Source organism: Chrysemys picta, chromosome 8, assembly GCF_011386835.1.
Source record: "Chrysemys picta bellii isolate R12L10 chromosome 8, ASM1138683v2, whole genome shotgun sequence".
NCBI classification, from domain to species: Eukaryota; Metazoa; Chordata; order Testudines; family Emydidae; genus Chrysemys; species Chrysemys picta.
In genome coordinates this window covers 109,936,951-109,955,159 of record NC_088798.1, presented here as the reverse complement: position 1 = coordinate 109,955,159, position 18,209 = coordinate 109,936,951, and the positions used below count along the sequence as shown (strand labels likewise).

The 18,209-nt window shown below is 45.8% G+C and overlaps 1 protein-coding gene across 12 annotated transcripts in view; it reads right to left on the bottom strand.

Moving 5' to 3' along the window:
* NSD1 (nuclear receptor binding SET domain protein 1) overlaps positions 1–18,209 on the bottom strand; it is a 106,227-nt gene that overhangs the window by 39,642 nt on the left and 48,376 nt on the right. For all 12 annotated transcript variants that reach the window (XR_010589966.1, XR_010589964.1, XR_010589963.1 and 9 more), the window contains 2 exons: positions 1,018–1,139; positions 548–866 (listed from right to left, as the gene is read on the bottom strand). Coding sequence is in view for 8 of the 12 variants with exons in the window: in XM_065555223.1 (XP_065411295.1) it covers positions 548–866; positions 1,018–1,139 (441 nt within the window). In the remaining 4 variants the exon portion in view is untranslated. The remainder of the gene's footprint in view (positions 1–547; positions 867–1,017; positions 1,140–18,209) is intronic.

Below are 18,209 nucleotides of genomic sequence, written 5' to 3'. Positions count from 1 at the left end.
TTACTGCACACGGAGGAAGGACACTGCTAAAGGCGCTTGCAGAAGCAGGAGCGAGGAAAGTTCCAGCTAGCCGTCACTGACTAGAAGAAGGAACTCAGGGGCTGGCCGGTTGGCAGGGCCCTATATTGGGCACCATGAAGGCGCGACTCCAGGGAGCGCCCAGGCCGACCCTACAGATGCTGCTAGGGGGAAAATCTTCCGGCTGTAGTGCATGCGGCATGCACACACTTGATTGGAATGGACATGAAACAAGCACTTGACGAAGAAGAGGGAGTTCTGAATACCCAGGTTTGGATAAACACGTAGTATGCAGAGAGCACATCACGTTATGGACAATGCTAGGAAACGTGAAGTGAGCAGCTGATTCATTTGGCTACCAAGTTTATAATTTGTGCTTGCTCGCTTACAGCCACATTACTGAGTTCAACAAAATAAATCAGAGAGCAGTTCCTCAGCTTTCCAACCCAGCTCTGAGTCAGAATTCCTGCCGCTAGATGCAAAGCGGACTCAAGCGTTTCAGAAGGGAGGCATGTTGCATATCGCTTACCTGATTTCAGGAAACGTTCCTCTGCCTCCAGAGAACAAGCAGAAACTTCAGACACATCAGGGGAAGATAACATCAGCTCCGGCAAGTCTGAATGTCCATCTATGAGTAGGTCAGTGGGCTCAGAGGAATGGGATACTGGCTCTTCTAACAGCAAATGTTCTGCTTCAAGGACTGGAGGAGCATCTTTGGTTGAAGAGGAAGATGGAGTTGACACCAGAGGGTTCTGCTCCAGCTGCACATTCCGGAGATCACTTCCACGACTGCATCGTGCTGGAAGCCTTTCCTCTCCCTTGAGCTCAGACCTCTCCCGGGAACTCACCTAGCAGCAGCAAGAGATACATATGGAAGTGGGTTTAACCTGCCCCTTGCTATGCACAGCGAGAACACAAACAACATACTGCGGGGATACAAACCAGAGCCCGAGAGCAAAACCACAGAACGGGAGTTAGCAGCACAACGCTCTCACCTACCCTTTGCAATTGCTCCTGGCCCTTCTTTGACTTTTTCTTAGGTGCAAATATCTGATCATATTCTTCTGCATATTCCAAAAGCCGTTTGCTCGGCTTCCTAAGGCGTTTCTTTTCTGAATGTGCTATGAAAAAAGAAAACAGCTTCAGGATGAAGTGTCTGAGAAGAGCAAAAGGCTGGCATGAACTCCCCATCTACCCTGTCCGTAGAGGTTGCTCCAGCACTGGTTTCCGGAAGCGCCGTGAAGAAAGGGCAGTGTAATCCAGAGGAGAAAAGTCCTTCACTTGATTCTCTTGGACAAATAGTTATCTTTAAGGCCTGTCTGCACTGTGACAGAAGCCTTGTGACAGCTGACTGTCTCGCTGGGCTATAAAAATGCAGTGTAGACATTCAGGCTTGGGCTGGAGCCTGGTTCTGGGACCCTGCCCCTCCCAGGGCCTCAGAGCCCTGAGTCTACACTGCAATTTTATATCCCACAGCCCAAGCCCGAGTCGGCTGATCCCGGCCAACTGTGGGTCTTTCACTGCAGTGTAGATTCTAGTTCCTAACTTATTAACCCTTTCTTGGCACAGTGGATGAGATTTTCAAAAGTGCCCAAGAGAGCCAGGCACCCTGAACTCTCACTGGCATCAGAGAGAGCTCACCAGCAGATCCTACACACTGCATGTTCCTCAGGGCACAGACCTGCCTTCCATAGTTTGCAAAGCATTGTAGTATTACAGAAAAATAAATGATAAAAACGCTTCCACTCATAGATTCCAAAGCAAGAAGGAACCATTGTGGTCATCTACTGTGACCTCCTGCATAGCCCAGGCCAGAGACCTGCCCCACAATAACTGCTAGAGCAGTACTGTTAGAACAACATCCAGCCTTGATTTAAAAATTGCCAGTGATGGAGAATCCACCACAACCCTCAGTAAATTGTTCCAGTGGTTAGTCACCCTTCTTGTTAAAAAAAACATATGCCTTATTTCCCATCTGAATTTGTCTAGCTTCAATTTCCAGCCACTGGATCATGTTAGAGCTCTCTCTGCTAGACTGAAGAGCAAATTATTAAATATTTGTTCCTCATGTAGATACTTCTAGACCGTAATCACGTCACCCCTTAACCTTCTCTTTGTTAAACTGAACAGATTGAACTCTCTGAGTCTGTCACTCTGAGGCAGGTTTTCTAATCCTTTCATCATTCTTGTGGATCTACTCTGAACCCTCCCCAATTTATCAACATTCTTACTGAACTGTGGACACCAGAACTGGGCACAGGATTCCAGCAGTGGCCACACCAGTGCCAAATACGGAGGTAAAAAAAACGAATCCTGAGGGAATTCTGCGCCAAAAAAATAAATATTCTGCACACAATATTTTAAAATCTGTGTATTTTATTTGTCAAACTAACACAATATAATCACACCATTTTCAATTATTTGCTGACAAGTATTTTGAAATAAATTACCAAAAGAATTGAAAACGGTGTGATTATATTGTTGTGTTTCTGTGTTATTTTGACAATTAAAATATGCAGAACTTAGTAAAATTTAATTTTTCAGTGCAGAATTCCCTGAAGAGTACCACGGTTGTGTGTGGCGCAATCTGGAGGCAGACAGCTCGGTGGGGGGGTCTGGGTGCAGGGGGAATGGGACTCTGCCGGGGAGTCCAGGTGAAGGTGGTTAGAGCTCAGTGGGGGGGGAGGGGAACTGGGGTTCAGGGTGCAGCTGGTTGGGACTCATTGGGATGGGGTTCTGGGTGTGGGAGGCTCCTGATGCAGGGGGTGAGGCTCGGCAGGGTGGAGGTTTGGGGGGCTCGGTGGTGGAGTTCTGGGTGCAGGGGGATCCTGATGCGGAGGGGGCTCAGTGGGGAGGGGTTCCGGGTGCAACAAGGGGTCAGTGTACAGGGAGCTGCTCCACATCCACCCAACCCCTATGCATCCAGATACCCCCCCCCCCCCCCGGCGCAGCCAGACACACACACATACATCCCACGGTGCAGAGCTTCCTGCAGCAAGGGGAAGTTTCTGGGGCTTGATCTGACCCAGCCCGGACTGCTCCATGCAGGGAAGGGGGAGGGGGAACTCCGTCCCAGGCGGGGGGGGGGGTGGGGGAGAGAAGGAGGATGGAGACGAACATTCCTGGGTGGCCAGGGAATCCCCAGACCCCTCGCCCCGATTGATTTACCTCTCCCTCCCTGAGCTACCAAGGAGGGGTGAGCGAGTACTAGTGCAGCTTCTCTTTGCTTCCCCACAGAAACCATTTGATCTGCAAGGAAGCAGAGGGAATCTGCGGGGTGGAGGACAGGCATTTTTCTGCTGCGCTGCAGGGGCGCAGACTTTTCCCAGAAGTAAATAACCTCCCTATTTCTACTTGAGATTACCCCGTTTATGCATCCAAGGATCACCTTAGCCCTTTTGACCGCAGCATCTCACTGGGAGCTCATGCTCAGCTGATTATCCATCACGACCCCCCAAACATTTTTCCGTCGCTGTCTCCCAAGATAGAGTCCCTTATTGTGTAAGTATGGCCTACAGTCTTGGTTCCTAGATCTATCATTTACATTTAAGCGTATTAAAATGCATAGTTTGCTTGGCCCCAGTTCACAAAGAGATCCCTGTCGCTCTGTATCAGCAACCCATACTCTTCATTATTTTCCACTCTGCAATTAGTGTGTCATCTGCAACCTTTATCAGTCAAGATTTTTGTTTCTTCCTGGTCATTGATAAAAATTATCAATAGCGTAGGGCCAAGAACCATTCCCTGCTGGACTCCTCTAGGAAGACACCCACTTGATGGAGAATTCCCCGTTTACTATTACATTTTGAGACCTATTAGTCAGTTTTTAATCAGTTTAATGTGTGTCATATACATTTTATGTCATTCTAATTTTTAATCAAAATGTTCTGTGATACCAACTCAAACACCTTACAGAAGTCTATTACATCAACACTACTACCTTTATCAACAAAACCTGTAATCTTATCAAAAAAGATAGCAAGTTAGTTCGACAGGATCTATTTTCCATAAACCCATGTTGATCTGCATTAATTACACTTGCCCTGTTAAATTCTTTACTAATGAGTCCCATACCAGCTACTCCATTGTCTTGCAGGTATGTGTGTCAGGGTTCCAGGCCTATAACTACCCCAGTCATTCCATTTAGTAGTTTTAAATATTGGCACATTAGTTTTGTGGAACTTCTCCAGTGCTCCAAGCCTTACTGACCATCGACACTGATCGTCCAGCGAGTTCCTCAGCCAGCTCTTTTAAACTCTTAGCTAAACCTCTGACAAGACTCCTAATAGCCTGTGCTGTGTTGCCGTGCAACACACCTAAACCTTGTAAGCGGCAATGAATAGCTTCAGCTCGACCCCCTTTCTACGTAATAGGCTATTGGAGCAGGACGCCACAACACTTACTTCCCCCTTTGCTCTTTGAGACACGCCACCACTGGTTTTTGAGCAATGCTGTTCTACTGACTTTCCATCTTTCCTCGTTGAATCATTAAACAACCTTCTCAGGAGATTCCCATTAGTCACGGAACGTTTAAAATCTGATCACTTCAGTCTCTCCAGAGCTCAGAATCTTAGGAACGAGCCAAAAATATCTTCCTCCTTCATGCGCTTTTTGTGCACCTCCATGTGTGCGTAGGAGGGGCTATTCTATTTATTTTTTAACTGAGGCACTTCATAACAAAGTGGGAACAGTGGGAGGCAGGGCAGAATCTCCATGCCTTATTGAGGCTTCATGCTTACATAAGGACAAAAAAAATCTACCTGCGCCACAAGTGAAGCGACAAACCCTGTTCGCTTACAACAGCTCTCTCCAGCAGGCAGCAATGCACCATGTAGGGTGCTGTCAGGGTGAGGTGCAGGCCCTGGTGCATAGCTGGCCTGGAAGCCAAGCACGTTCTATGCCACCACCACCACCCTGCACACAGCATGTAGCACTGCACTATCAAATGGTTATTTAATATTTTAGCTCACAGGATTGATCTGTATGAAGAGACTCAATTGAACAGTCAGACCACCTCATTCGCCAGCCAGATTACTTTCTTAAAAATACCAGCCGTTAGCAACTTCCAATCGTCCTCCCTTTTTGCTCATTTGGTGTAGCAATTACACTGGTACCAGAAATATGTCGAATATTCCATTTGAATTGAGAGGGCAAATAATACTGTAGCTGAGAACTTCCGCAGCTCAGGATACAGCCTGTAATTATAGTTATATGGGAGCACTACTATAGTTAAGGTTGCATCATGACATCTGATTAAAAGTGGACCATTCTAAGTCCTCTGAAATCAACATGCTTAGTTAGATTTATTTGAAATTAGGTGTGCCTCAGGAGAGCGCAGGGTAGGATTAGTGACCCAAATTTGGAGTCATATGAGCCAAGGGTTCCAGAGATTTAAGCCCCAGCAATAAAACAGCCATTAAAAAACAACCTGTCTAAGTGGCATGTCTTTGCCTAGAAATCGAACTACTGATGTGATGCAGGTCAGAACGGTCTCAGCGGAGTATTACCCAAGGTAGTGCATGGCACCCCCTGAATCTCTGGGGACCTAACTTGTGAAGTGTATTTAAGAAAATGGACATTTTGACACAGTCCATAACAGACACATAGCTAGAGGGTTTCTACTCCTGCCATTTTATATGCTTTAAAGCTCAACTCTTGTAAGTGCTCTAAAATCCAAATGATTAATTGAAGTGCTTTGAAATTTGGGGTGCTTCACAGGGGTTTAGCACAGCATTAGTGATCCAAATTTGAGATCATTAACTGAGAGATTCCCAAGTTACAGACTCTCCCCCAAAAATAGTTCCCTTCTGCTGCCTTATAGTGTTAAACTGAGCAGTACAAATGACTGCATGAATCACAGGCCTCCTTGAGATTGATGGCTATGAACTCACCCTTCCACAGACATATCTAGGGGTAAATCAACCAGAAGCCGGCTCCAAAGACAAAAACATTTTGAAGTGAGTGGCTGCAATTTGAGAGTCGTGGGTAGCAATTTCATTTTGGGGGAAAAGTAATCACAATATTTGGGGGGGAAATTAGACACGTGTTTGCTTCCTGGGATGGGGAGGAGTAGTAGGGGATGAAGAAGTGGGGGAGCGGGGGAGAGGGATTTGGGCCTGCAGCGAGGGGAGGGAGATTCTGGGGCAGGGGATAAATGGGGATGGAGGGTAGGGGAGGCAAAAGGGGTTGGGGGCACAGGTGGGGGAGCCATGGCATCCCAACAGCTCTGCCAATGCACCCTGGCTCCCTGCACCACCAGCTCTGCCTGTGACCCAAGAACCCCTGTGCCAACTGGCATGGGGTACTAAGAGGCTGCCAAGCGGTTACAGGAATCTCCTGAGTCTGACATGTGCACCCTAGTTCAAAGAACGTCGGGCGAGATCTCAAACGAAAGCCGGGGTCAATATTATGGCGAAATGGATGGATGGATGGATGGTTGTGTGAGGAGTTACATAAATATACTGGAAATACGTCCCTAAAGTCTGTGTCTAAGGAATGGTCCCAGCAAAGGGGAAAACCAGATTTTCGGTCAGACAGGAGTTAGCGAGCAGGAGCGCAAAGGGGAGGTTTGTGAGGGAGTTCTCCAGATGAAGGAGGACCAGCTACAGATTGGGGAAGGGGGGGTTGTCTGCTAATTTATTTGTCTATTTGTTTGTCATTTGCTTGCTTGCTTGACGATTATTATGTGGGCTGTTTTGGGGGCAGTGAAGGAGTAAACAACACTTCCTTAGTCACTTTCTCCGCACCAGTCATGATTTTATGGCTTCTATCACATCCCCTCTACCCCCATCATCTTTTCCAAACTGAACAGTCCCAGTCTTTTTAATCTCTCAACATATAGAAGCTGCTCCACACCCGATAATTTTTGTTGCCCTTCTCTGTACCTTTCCCAATTCTAATATATATTTTTTGAGATGGGGTGCCCAGAATTGCATACAGTATGCAAGGTGTGGGCGCACCAGGGATTTATATAGTGACATTATGATATTTTCTGTTTTATCGTCTGATCCCTTTCTTAACATTGTTAGCCTTTTTGACTGCTCGGAAGACAAATCCTACTGAAGAAAATCATAGAATCATAGAATATCAGGGTTGGAAAGTACCTCAGGAGGTCATCTAGTCCAACCCCCTGCTCAAAGCAGGACCAATCCCAACTAAATCATCCCAGCCAGGGCTCTGTCAAGCCTGACCTTAAAAACGTCTAAGGAAGGAGATTCCACCACCTCCCTAGGTAACCCATTCCAGTGCTTCACCACCCTCCTAGTGAAATAGTTTTTCCTAATATTCAACCTAAACTTCCCCCACTGCAACTTGAGACCATTGCTCCTTGTTCGGTCATCTGCCACCACTGAGAACAGCCAAGCTCCATCCTCTTTGGAAACCCCTTTCAGGTTGTTGAAAGCAGCTATCAAATCCTCCCTCATTCTTCTCTTCTGCAGACTAAACAATCCCAGTTCCCTCAGCCTCGCCTCATAAATCATGTGCTCCAGACCCCTAATCATTTTTGTTGCCCTCTGCTGGACTCTTTCCAATTTTTCCACATCCTTCTTGTAGTGTGGGGCCTAAAACTGGACACAGTACTCCAGATGAGGCCTCACCAATGCCGAATAGAGCGGAATGATCATGTCCCTCCATCTGCTGGCAGTGTTCCTACTTATACAGCCCAAAATGCCATTAGCCTATTGGCAACAAGGGCACACTATTGACTCATATCCAGCTTCTCGTCCACTGTAACCCCTAGGTCCTTTTCTGCAGAACTGCTGCCTAGCCATTCGGTCCGTAGTCTGTAGTAGTGCATGGGATTCTTCCATCCTAAGGGCAGGACTCTACACTTGTCCTTGTTGAACCTCATCAGATTTCTTTTGAAAGAAGCATAAATTCTGGCAAGTCAAGTGTAAAAGTATAATTAATCAGGCCAAAAAAGAATTTGAAGAGCAACTAGCAAAAGATAAACAGAAGAAAAAAATGTAAGTCCATCCATCAGAAGTAGGAAGCCTGCCAAACAATCAGTGGGGCCACAGGACAATTGAGGAGCTCAAGGAGCACTAGAGGAGACAAGGCCATTGTAGAGAAGCTAAATGAATTATTTACATCAGTCTTCACGACTGAGGATGTGAGGGAGATTCCCAAACCGGAGCCATTCCTTTTAGGTGACAAATCTGAGGAACTGTCCCAGATTGAGGTGTCAATAGAGGTGGTTTTGGAATAAATTGATAAATTTAATAGTAGTAAGTCATCAGGACCAGATGTTCTTCACCCAAGAGTTCCGAAGAAACTCAAATATGAAATTGCAGAACTACTAACTGTGGTATGTAACCTATAGCTTAAATCAGCCTCTGTACTAGATGACAGGAGGATAATTAATGTAACAGATTTTTTAACAAGACTCCAGAGGTGATCCTGGCCATAACAGGCCGGTAAGCCTAACTTCAGTACTAGGCAAATTGGTTGAAATTACAGTAAAGAACAGAATTATCAGATACATGGATGAACATGACTCTTGGTGAAGAGTCAACAGGGCTTTATATAAAGGGAAATCATGCCTTGCCAATTCTTTGAGGGGGGGGGTCAACAAACATGTGGACAAGAGTGATCCAGTTGATCTAGTGTATTTAGATTTTCAGAAAGCCTTTGACAAGGTCCCTCACCAAAGGCAATTAAGCAAATTAAGCAGTCTCATAGACATTAAAGACAGAAGGGAACATCATGATCATCTAGTCTGACTTCCTGCACATTGCACACCACAGAATCTCAGCCACCCAGTCCTGTAATAGACCCATAACCTCCGGCTGAGTTACTGAAGTCCTCAAGTCATGATTTAAAGACTTCAAGTTACAGAGAATCCACCATTTACACTATTTCAAAGCTGCAAGTGATCTGTGCCCCATGCTGCAGAGGAAGGTGAAAACCCCCCAGGGTCTCTGCCAATCTGACCTGGGGGGAAATTCCTTCCCAACTCCAAATATGGTGATCAGTTAGACCCGGAGCATGTGAGCAAGACCTACCAGCCAGACACCTGGGAAAGAATTCTCTGTAATAACTCAAAGCCCTCCCCATCTAGTGTCCCATCACCAACTTTTGGAGATATTTGCTGCTAGCAGTCGCAGGTAGGCCACATGCCACTGTAGGCAGTCTCATCACACCATCCCCTTCATAAACGTATCAAAGTCAGTCTGGAAGCCAGTTAGGTTTTTTTCTCCACTGCTCCTCTTGGGAGGCTGTTTCAGAACTTCACTCCTCTGATGGTTAGAAACCTTCACCTAATTTCAAGCCTAAACTTGTTGTTGACCAGTTTATATCCATTTGATCTTGTGTCCACATTGGTGCTTACTTTAAATAACTCCTCACCCTCCCTGGTATTTATCCCTCTGGTGTATTTACAGACAGCAATCATATCTCCCCTCAGCAATCATATCTCCCCCAAGCCTTCATTCTGTTAGGCTAAACAAGCCAAGCTCTCTGAGTCTCCTCTCAGAAGGCAGGTTTTCCATTCCTCACATCATCCTAGTAGCCCTTCTCTGCACCTGTTCCCGTTTGAATTCATCTTTCTTATGAGGTCTCACCAGTGCCTTGTATAATGGTACTAGCACTTCCCTGTCTCTACTTTAAATACCTCGCCTGATGCATCCTAGGACTTCATTTGCCTTTTTCACGGCCGTATCACATTGGCAGCTCATAGTCTTCCTGTGATCAACTAATACATCCAGATCTTTTTTCAGAGTAGCAGCCGTGTTAGTCTGTATCCGCAAAAAGAAGAACAGGAGTACTCCTGTTCTTCTTTTATCCAGATCTTTCTCCTCCTCTGTCGCTTCCAGCTGATACGCCCCCATCTTATAGCAAAAATTCTTGTTGTTAGTCCCTAAGTGCATGGCCTTTCACTTTGCACTATTAAATATCATCCCCATTTCTATTACTCCAGTTTTCAAGGTCGTCCAGATCTTCTTGTATGGTATTCCAGTCCTCCTCCGTACTGGCAATACCTCCCAACTGGCTGTCATCCTCCATTTTATTAGCACACTCCCACTTTTTGTGCCAACATCATTAATGAAAATATTAAATAAGATTGGTCCCAAGACTGATCCCTGAGGAGCTCCTCTAGTAACCTCCCTCCAGCCTGACAGTTCACCTCTCCGTATGCTCGTTATAGTCTCCCCTTTAACCAGTTCCTTATCCACCTTTCAATTCTCACATTAATCCCCATTTTCTCCAATTTAACTAATAATTTCCCATGTGGAACTGATCAAATGCCTTATTGAAATCCAGGTAGATTGAATCTACTGCATTTCCTTGACCTAAAAAAAATCAGTTGTCTTCTCAAAGAAAGATCAGATTGGTCTGGCATAATCTACCTTTTGTAAAACCATGTTGTATTTTATCCCAGTTACTGTTTACCGCTATGTCCTTAACTATTTTCTCTTTCACTTGAGGTCAAACTAACAGGCCTGTAGTTTTCCAGATCACTTTTCTTCCCTTTCTTAAAAATAGGAACTATATTAGCAAGTTTCCAGTCATGGCGTACGACCCCAAAGTTTACAGATTCATGAAAAATCCTTGCTATTGGGCTTGCAATTTCCATGTGCCAGTTCCTTTCATATTCTTGGATGGAGATTATCTAGGCCCTCCCATTTGGTCCCATTAAGCTGTTTGAGTTATTTAACCAATTATATCCCACCACCTTAATTGGTTTACACCCAACAAAATTAATTATACAGCAAACAAAAACAATCACAGACCCACACAAAAATTATACAAACAATAAAAAAGTAAAAGCTACAGTAATAAAACAATACAAAAATAAAAATTTCACATCCCAGCTATTGGTAAGTGGGTTCTTGCCAGACAGGATCCAATCAAACTAAGTTTCCTTTTACATCTTCTAGGCTCTTCCCTTTCTCTAAAGGTAATAAAAATTATCAGAACAAAATTGTATTCCTAACAGCCCAATAGCACCTTATTTCCATGTGACCGTTCACTTCTCAGCTTACGGCTGCCTCGGCTGCTTAGCCAAAGGCCTTACTTAGCCTAAGAACAGGGCCTCAATCCGTCTCAGTAAAAAAAAGCCCTTACACGAGCAAACAGTAATTTTAATTTTCTTTTATACCTCTATAACTAGCTAAGTAATAAAAATACACCTAAATTCTTAAAGTACAGGCCTTTGCAAACAGGCCTAAATATCTATTTGTTCTCTGTTCATGCGAGAAGGACCAGGGAAGTGAGAGGGTAAAGGAATAAGCCCCCTAACACAGCCCACCACTGATGTTTCTAGTCCCACCTTTGCACACCTGTGCTAGTGTCAGCTCCAGTGCATAGAGGTAAGGGGGCGCAGGCCACCCTTTTTCTTTCCTTTTTCCCTTTAATAGTGTGGGATGGAATCCCATGGGGGAGTGTGACTGGGCTGTAAAAGGAGATGAAAAGCTTGTACATTTCAGCAATTGTGTGGTTGTCAGCGAAAAGGGGTGTGTGAACAGGGCGTACTGCAGCACTGCTGGAAAAGGGCAGAGCTAAGGTTGCCTGGGTTGTTCGGGGAAGTGGTGACAGAAAAACTATGCTGACTATACTATGCTGACAGAAAAACACCTGTTGGCATACGCTGCATCTACACTAGGGCTCTGCTGGCACGGCTGTATCAGTAAAGCCTGTGAAGCTGGACTTCACAAAAGCAGACTGACTCCCTCAGGGAACAGATGGGCAGGATCCCCTGGGACAATAACATGAGGGGCAAAGGGGTCCAGGAGAGCTGGCTGTATTTTAAAGAATCCTTATTGCGGTTGCAGGAACAAACCATCCCGATGTGTTGAAAGAATAGTAAATATGGCAGGCGACCAGCTTGGCTAAACAGTGAAATCCTTGCTGATCTTAAACGCAAAAAATAAGCTTACAAGAAGAGGAAGATTGGACAAATGACCAGGGAGGAGTATAAAAATATTGCTCAGGCATGCAGGAGTGAAATCAGGAAGGCCCAATCACACTTGGAGTTGCAGCTAGCAAGAGATGTTAAGAGTAACAAGAAGGGTTTCTTCAGGTATGTTAGCAACAAGAAGAAAGTCAAGGAAAGTGTGGGCCCCTTACTGAATGAGGGAGGCAACCTAATTACTGAGGATGTGGAAAAAACTAACGTACTCAATGCTTTTTTTGCCTCTGTCTTCACGAACAAGGTCAGCTCCCAGACTGCTGCACTGGGCAGCACAGTATGGGGAGAAGGTGACCAGCCCTCTGTGGAGAAAGAAGTGGTTCGGGACTATTTAGAAAAACTGGACGTGCACAAATCCATGGGGCCGGATGCGCTGCATCCGAGGGTGCTAAAGGAGTTGGCGGATGAGACTGCAGAGCCATTGGCCATTATCTTTGAAAACTCATGGCGATCGGGGGAGGTCCCGGATGACTGGAAAAAGGCTAATGTAGTGCCCATCTTTAAAAAAGGGAAGGAGGAGGATCCGGAGAACTACAGGCCAGTCGGCCTCACCTCAGTCCCTGGAAAAATCATGGAGCATTCAAGGAATCAATTATGAAACACTTAGAAGAGAGGAAAGTGATCAGGAACGGTCAGCATGGATTCACCAAGGGCAAGTCATGCCTGACTAACCTAATTGCCTTCTATGAGGAGATAAGTGGCTCTGTGGATGAGGGGAAAGTAGTGGATGTGTTATTCCTTGACTTTAGCAAAGCTTTTGAAACGGTCTCCCACAGTATTCTTGCCAGCAAGTTAAAGAAGTATGGGCTGGATGAATGGACTGTAAGGTGGATAGAAAGCTGGCTAGATCATCAGGCTCAACGGGTAGTGATCAATGGCTCCATGTCTAGTTGGCAGCCGGTTTCGAGCGGAGTGCCCCAGGGGTCGGTTTTGTTTAATGTCTTTATTAATGCTCTGGAGGATGGTGTGGACTGCACTCTCAGCAAGTTTGCAGATGACACTAAACTAGGAGGCGTGGTAGATACACTAGAGGGTAGGGATCGGATACAGAGGGACCTAGACAAATTAGAGGATTGGGCCAAAAGAAACCTGATGAGGTTCAACAAGGACAAGTGCAGAGTCCTGCACTTAGGATGGAAGAATCCCATGCACTGCTACAGACTAGGGACCGAATGGCTAGGTAGCAGTTCTGCAGAAAAGGACCTAGGGGTCACAGTGGACGAGAAGCTGGATATGAGTCAACAGTGTGCTCTTGTTGCCAAGAAGGCTAACGGCATTTTGGGCTGTATAAGTAGGGGCACTGCCAGCAGATCGAGGGACGTGATCGTTCGCCTCTATTCGACATTGGTGAGGCCTCATCTGGAGTACTGTGTCCAGTTTTGGGCCCCACACTACAAGAAGGATGTGGAAAAATTTAAGAGTCCAGCGGAGGGCAACAAAAATGATTAGGGGTCTGGAGCACATGACTTATGAGGAGAGGCTGAGGGAACTGGGATTGTTTAGTCTCCAGAAGAGAAGAATGAGGGGGGGATTTGATAGCTGCTTTCAACTACCTGAAGGGGGGTTCCAAAGAGGATGGAGCTCGACTGTTCTCAGTGGTGGTAGATGACAGAACAAGGAGCAATGGTCTCAAGTTGCAATGGGGGAGGTCTAGGTTGGATATTAGGAAAAACTATTTCACTAGGAGGGTGGTGAAGCACTGGAATGGGTTACCTAGGGAGGTGGTGGAATCTCCTTCCTTAGAGGTTTTTAAGGTCAGGCTTGACAGAGCCCTGGCTGGGATGATTTAGTTGGTGTTGGTCCTGCTTTGAGCAGGGGGTTGGACTAGATGACCTCCTGAGGTCCCTTCCACCCTGATATTCTATGATTCTATGCGTAGAGAAGGCCTTACACTGGCTGCTGCAGACAAGGTTTAGCGGTACTCTCTCAAAGCGCAGCTACTATGAGGAAAACTAGTCTCGTTCATAAGCCACCAACCATTCTTTGCCAACCCCCTGCGTGGTTATGGACTGGGGAAAGGTCATAGCACGTACCATTCTCTCAGCCTTCCTAACAGCCAACCTTTGTCCAATACCATGGAAGGCAGCATAGCTTCCATGTGTGTATTGTTCACAACATGACACGTTTACTGAGCACCAACACTACACGGGTGATCTCACAGCATTCTCTGTGCTCCGCTATATACAACGAATCTTCAGCCCCTGGGTCTGAGAGAGGCAGAACCTATGTCCTTCAGGGCATGCTGCAAAGCCTATGCATTTCCCCAGGGGTGAGGTTATAGGCAGGTAGGTGAGCGGTGGGGAAAGGCTAGGCTGGGGTTAGGCTTCACTGTGGACATCGCTCTAATTTGTAACTTATCATCAACACACCTGTCCCTGCAGCTAGAGTTCTCCTACCCAAAGCAGCTCTCAGCCAATGTCCATGGAGGCCTCCCCCGCCCGCCCTCCTTTCTGCCTCCCTTGCTCATGAACACCTCCATGTTAGGCTACGATTTAGTCAAGGGTATTTTTAGTAAAAGTCATGGGCCGGTCACGGGCAATAAACAAAAATTCACAGCCCCGTGACCTGTCCATGACTTATACTATAAATACCCCTGACTAAACCGGGGGGTGGGGGGGCTGTCAGTGGCACCAGCTGCCGGGGGCCACTGGAACATCAGCTGCTCCAGCCACCTTGGGGACCACCAGCAGTGGCTGCTCCATCCATCCCGGAGCCGCTGCTCGGCAGTACTGGTGCCAGCTGCCCAGAGCAGAGGCTGGTGTGGCTGGCCCTGGGGCCGCCCAAGTGGCTAGCTGCAGAGCTGCTCCAGCAATGGCAGGTCCCGGGGACAGCTACTTGGGCGGCCCTGGAGTCAGCCACACTGGCCTCTGCAGAAGTCACAGAGGTCGTGGAAAATCACGGAATCCATGACTTCCGCACCCTCCAGGACTGACACAAAGCCCTAGTTATCTGCAAGGGCCCTCCAGCCTCTTTGCCGAGCCCCCTCCCTCACTTTGTTCCAGTCCCTCCTACCATTTCACCTTAACAATATGAGGGGTTCACGTTCACGTTATGAAAGGATCACCAAATCATCAGGACATGGATGCCCCTCAAGCAACCTCGAGACCTTCGCACTCACGTCTCTCCCTTTGCTGGTTTGTGACTGTTTTCTGTGTCATTGATAATTTACATGGCACCGCCTTGGGGTGGAGATTACACCTTTGTTTTTGTGAAACACCAACACACTGCTGGGTGCTCAGAAACTATGCAACAACAAACAGAGGATTCAATGAATTACTTAAGATGTCACCATTTTGAGACAGGACCGTCACCTGGTCACCAGTGTATTATACACCTGTTGTGCCTATCTACAGATGCCCAATGGGGCAGCAGCTGCCTGTCTGTTTTGTGCTGTGGCACGCACAGATGGGAATCAGGAAATAACGACTAATATAAAAAGGGCAAGTGGAAGAGTAAACTGACATGAACAATAAACACACGGCAAAATTAGTGGAAAGTAAACTCAAATTCTAGAATTCTTGCGGTTATAATAATTGATGGTGGTTTTGTAACACTGGCTGCTGGATCGGACTTCTGCCCCACAACGCAGATTGGTGGATCAGGTCGTTTCAAGGGAGGACAAAATAAGTAAGATTTTATTTTCACTGCCACCAAATAACCTTTATTTGAAGGTGTTTTAATTTACAGTTGCTCTCTGGACGATGAAGACAGTTGTGTTGGACCCTATTTGCCCCCTCAGTCCCCTGGTTTATTACTACTCTGATTTCAAATAAAGCTGTCTGCACAAGGTGGGGGAGAAAACAGACATTTTATTTAGAGGCTAACGCTAGAAATGGGCTAAATACACATATAGAAAAATAGAAAAGGAAAACTGAATCAGGCTTGAAACAAAAGGTACTGTAAAATCTTTACATACAGGAATTAAAAATCTAGTATTGTACTGAACTGTAGGTGATAAACACAACAAAACCACAGGGGTTCCTCTGCCCTTGTCTCTGCATTAGCACTGGAGATGCTATCCCTTGTTAAAGTTGTAGTTACCATTCCCTTTGATCTAAGCATTCGGCCGTCCACTCCACACACTAACCAGACCAGAGCTTCCCATCCAGGCTACCGTAAAGCTCTCTTTTGCTCTGAGAAGGGACTATGTAAAATTGGCCTCGTGGAGGTTCCATGCTCATTGTGTCTCAAGGACTCTCTATTAAATTTGCTGAGATTAATGCTGCTTTCCTAATGGCCAAAACTGCAAGACCCATAGATTCCAAGGCCAGAAGGCACAATTGTGTGGACCTCCAGTAGAACAGAGACCAGAGAACTTTCCCAAAATAATTCCTAGAAAAAACATCCAGACTTGATTTAAAAGTGCTAATGATGGAGAATCCACCATAACCCTTGGGAAATTGTTCCAATGGGGGATTACGCTCATAGTCAAACATTTGCCCCTTATTTCCAGTCTGAATTTGTCTAGCTTCAGCTTCCAGCCACTGGATCATGTTATCCCTCTCTCTGCTAGACTGAAGAGCCCATTATTAAATTCCTGTTCCCTATGTCGATACTTCTAGACTGTAAACAACTCATCCCTTAACCTTCTCTTTGTTAAGATCAATAAATTGAGCTCCTTGAGTCTGTCACTATAAGGTATGTCTTCTAATTGATTACTCATTCTTGTGGCTCTCCTCTGAACCCTCTCCAATTTATCAACATCCTTCTTGACATCAGTACTAGACACAGTAGTAAAACAGTGGTCTCACCAGTTCCAAATACGAAAATAAAATAACCTCTCCACTCCTATTCGAGATTCCCGTTTATGCATCCCAGGATCACATTAGCCCTTTTGGCCACAGTGTCGCACTGGGAGCTCATGTTCAGCTATTTATCCACCATGGCCCCTAGATCCTTGTCAGTCACTGCTTCCCAGGAGAGAGTCCCCCATATGTAAGAATGATCTAGGTTCTTTGTTCCTAGATACACATTTCTAACCATATTAAAATGTCTATTGTTTTCCTGCACCCAGCTTACCAAGAGATCTAGTGACCTGTCCTCTTCATTATTTTCCACTCCCCCAATTTGTGTGTCATCTGCAAACTTTATTGGTGATGATTTTGTTTCCTTCCAGGTCATTAATACAAATGTTAAATAGCGTAGGGACAAGAACTGGATGCCGCTAGAAACACACCCATTCACTGATATTTCCCCATTTACAATTACATTTTGAGACCTATCAGTTAGCCAGCTTTTAAGTCATTTAACATGCACTATACGTTCACTTTATATTTTTCTAGTTCTTTAATCAAAATGTCATATGGTACCAAATCCAATGCCTTACAGCTCACTCTGGGATCTGAAAGCCAAGCTGGGTTCTTTCTGGTTCATGCATCACCAATGGAAATCTGAGTCTGCAGACAAAACTCTACCTCCGCTACATCTGAGCAACTCCACTGAATTTTCTCAGCGTTGTCAAACTTTTCAGAACTATTGGATGATGGGAGCCCCTGCAGACCTCATGAGCTCCTCTACATTCCATCCCTCTGCAGATACCTCCCTCCTGCTTCCCAGACCACCTCACCTGAGCTGAAGCGTCCATCTACCCTCTCTTCCAGATCTAATTCAGCCCCTGCCTCCCACGTGGTTCTCTCCTTCCTGCTCCTCGCCTCACGGACAATATGAATGTCAACACAGCAACATCCATTCCAAAATAGCCCATGGGTTAGGAACTCCACAAGCTTTTAATTAACCTCTTGTAATAGTTAATTAACTCCCACCCTAAAACACAGTAGGGGCATCAGCCCTTCTTGAGACCAACAGAACAAAGCAAATGTGGTCACTAGGCTCAACTGTGTGAGAGAAAATGAGCCAAAAACAAACTGTTCAAAGAGCAGAACCTGTTTTCCTCCAGACTTTCTGGAACCGACCTACTCAGTGTAAGAGCAAGTTGTAACCTTTCAGGGAGAGGGTGGAGGTGAAAACCAGCTTATAAGAGACACTCACTTCTCCCTTCACTATGGAGAAGATAATCTCTCCCCACAATATATTTCAGCTTTTAGACCAATAGGTCAAATAAATCATCATGTAATCAAACAACCTCCTCTCTACTCCACACTTTATTGGGAGATGTCTAAGAACACGACATCAGACCCTGCGTGCAGCTAGCTGCCCTCAACGTTCCGTTTAGACCAGTCAATAACATGATGTTTTACATTTGTAAAGTACAGGATTACAGAATGCACACATGCATGCCCCCCCCACACACACACACACACACACTCACTCACTCTCTCTC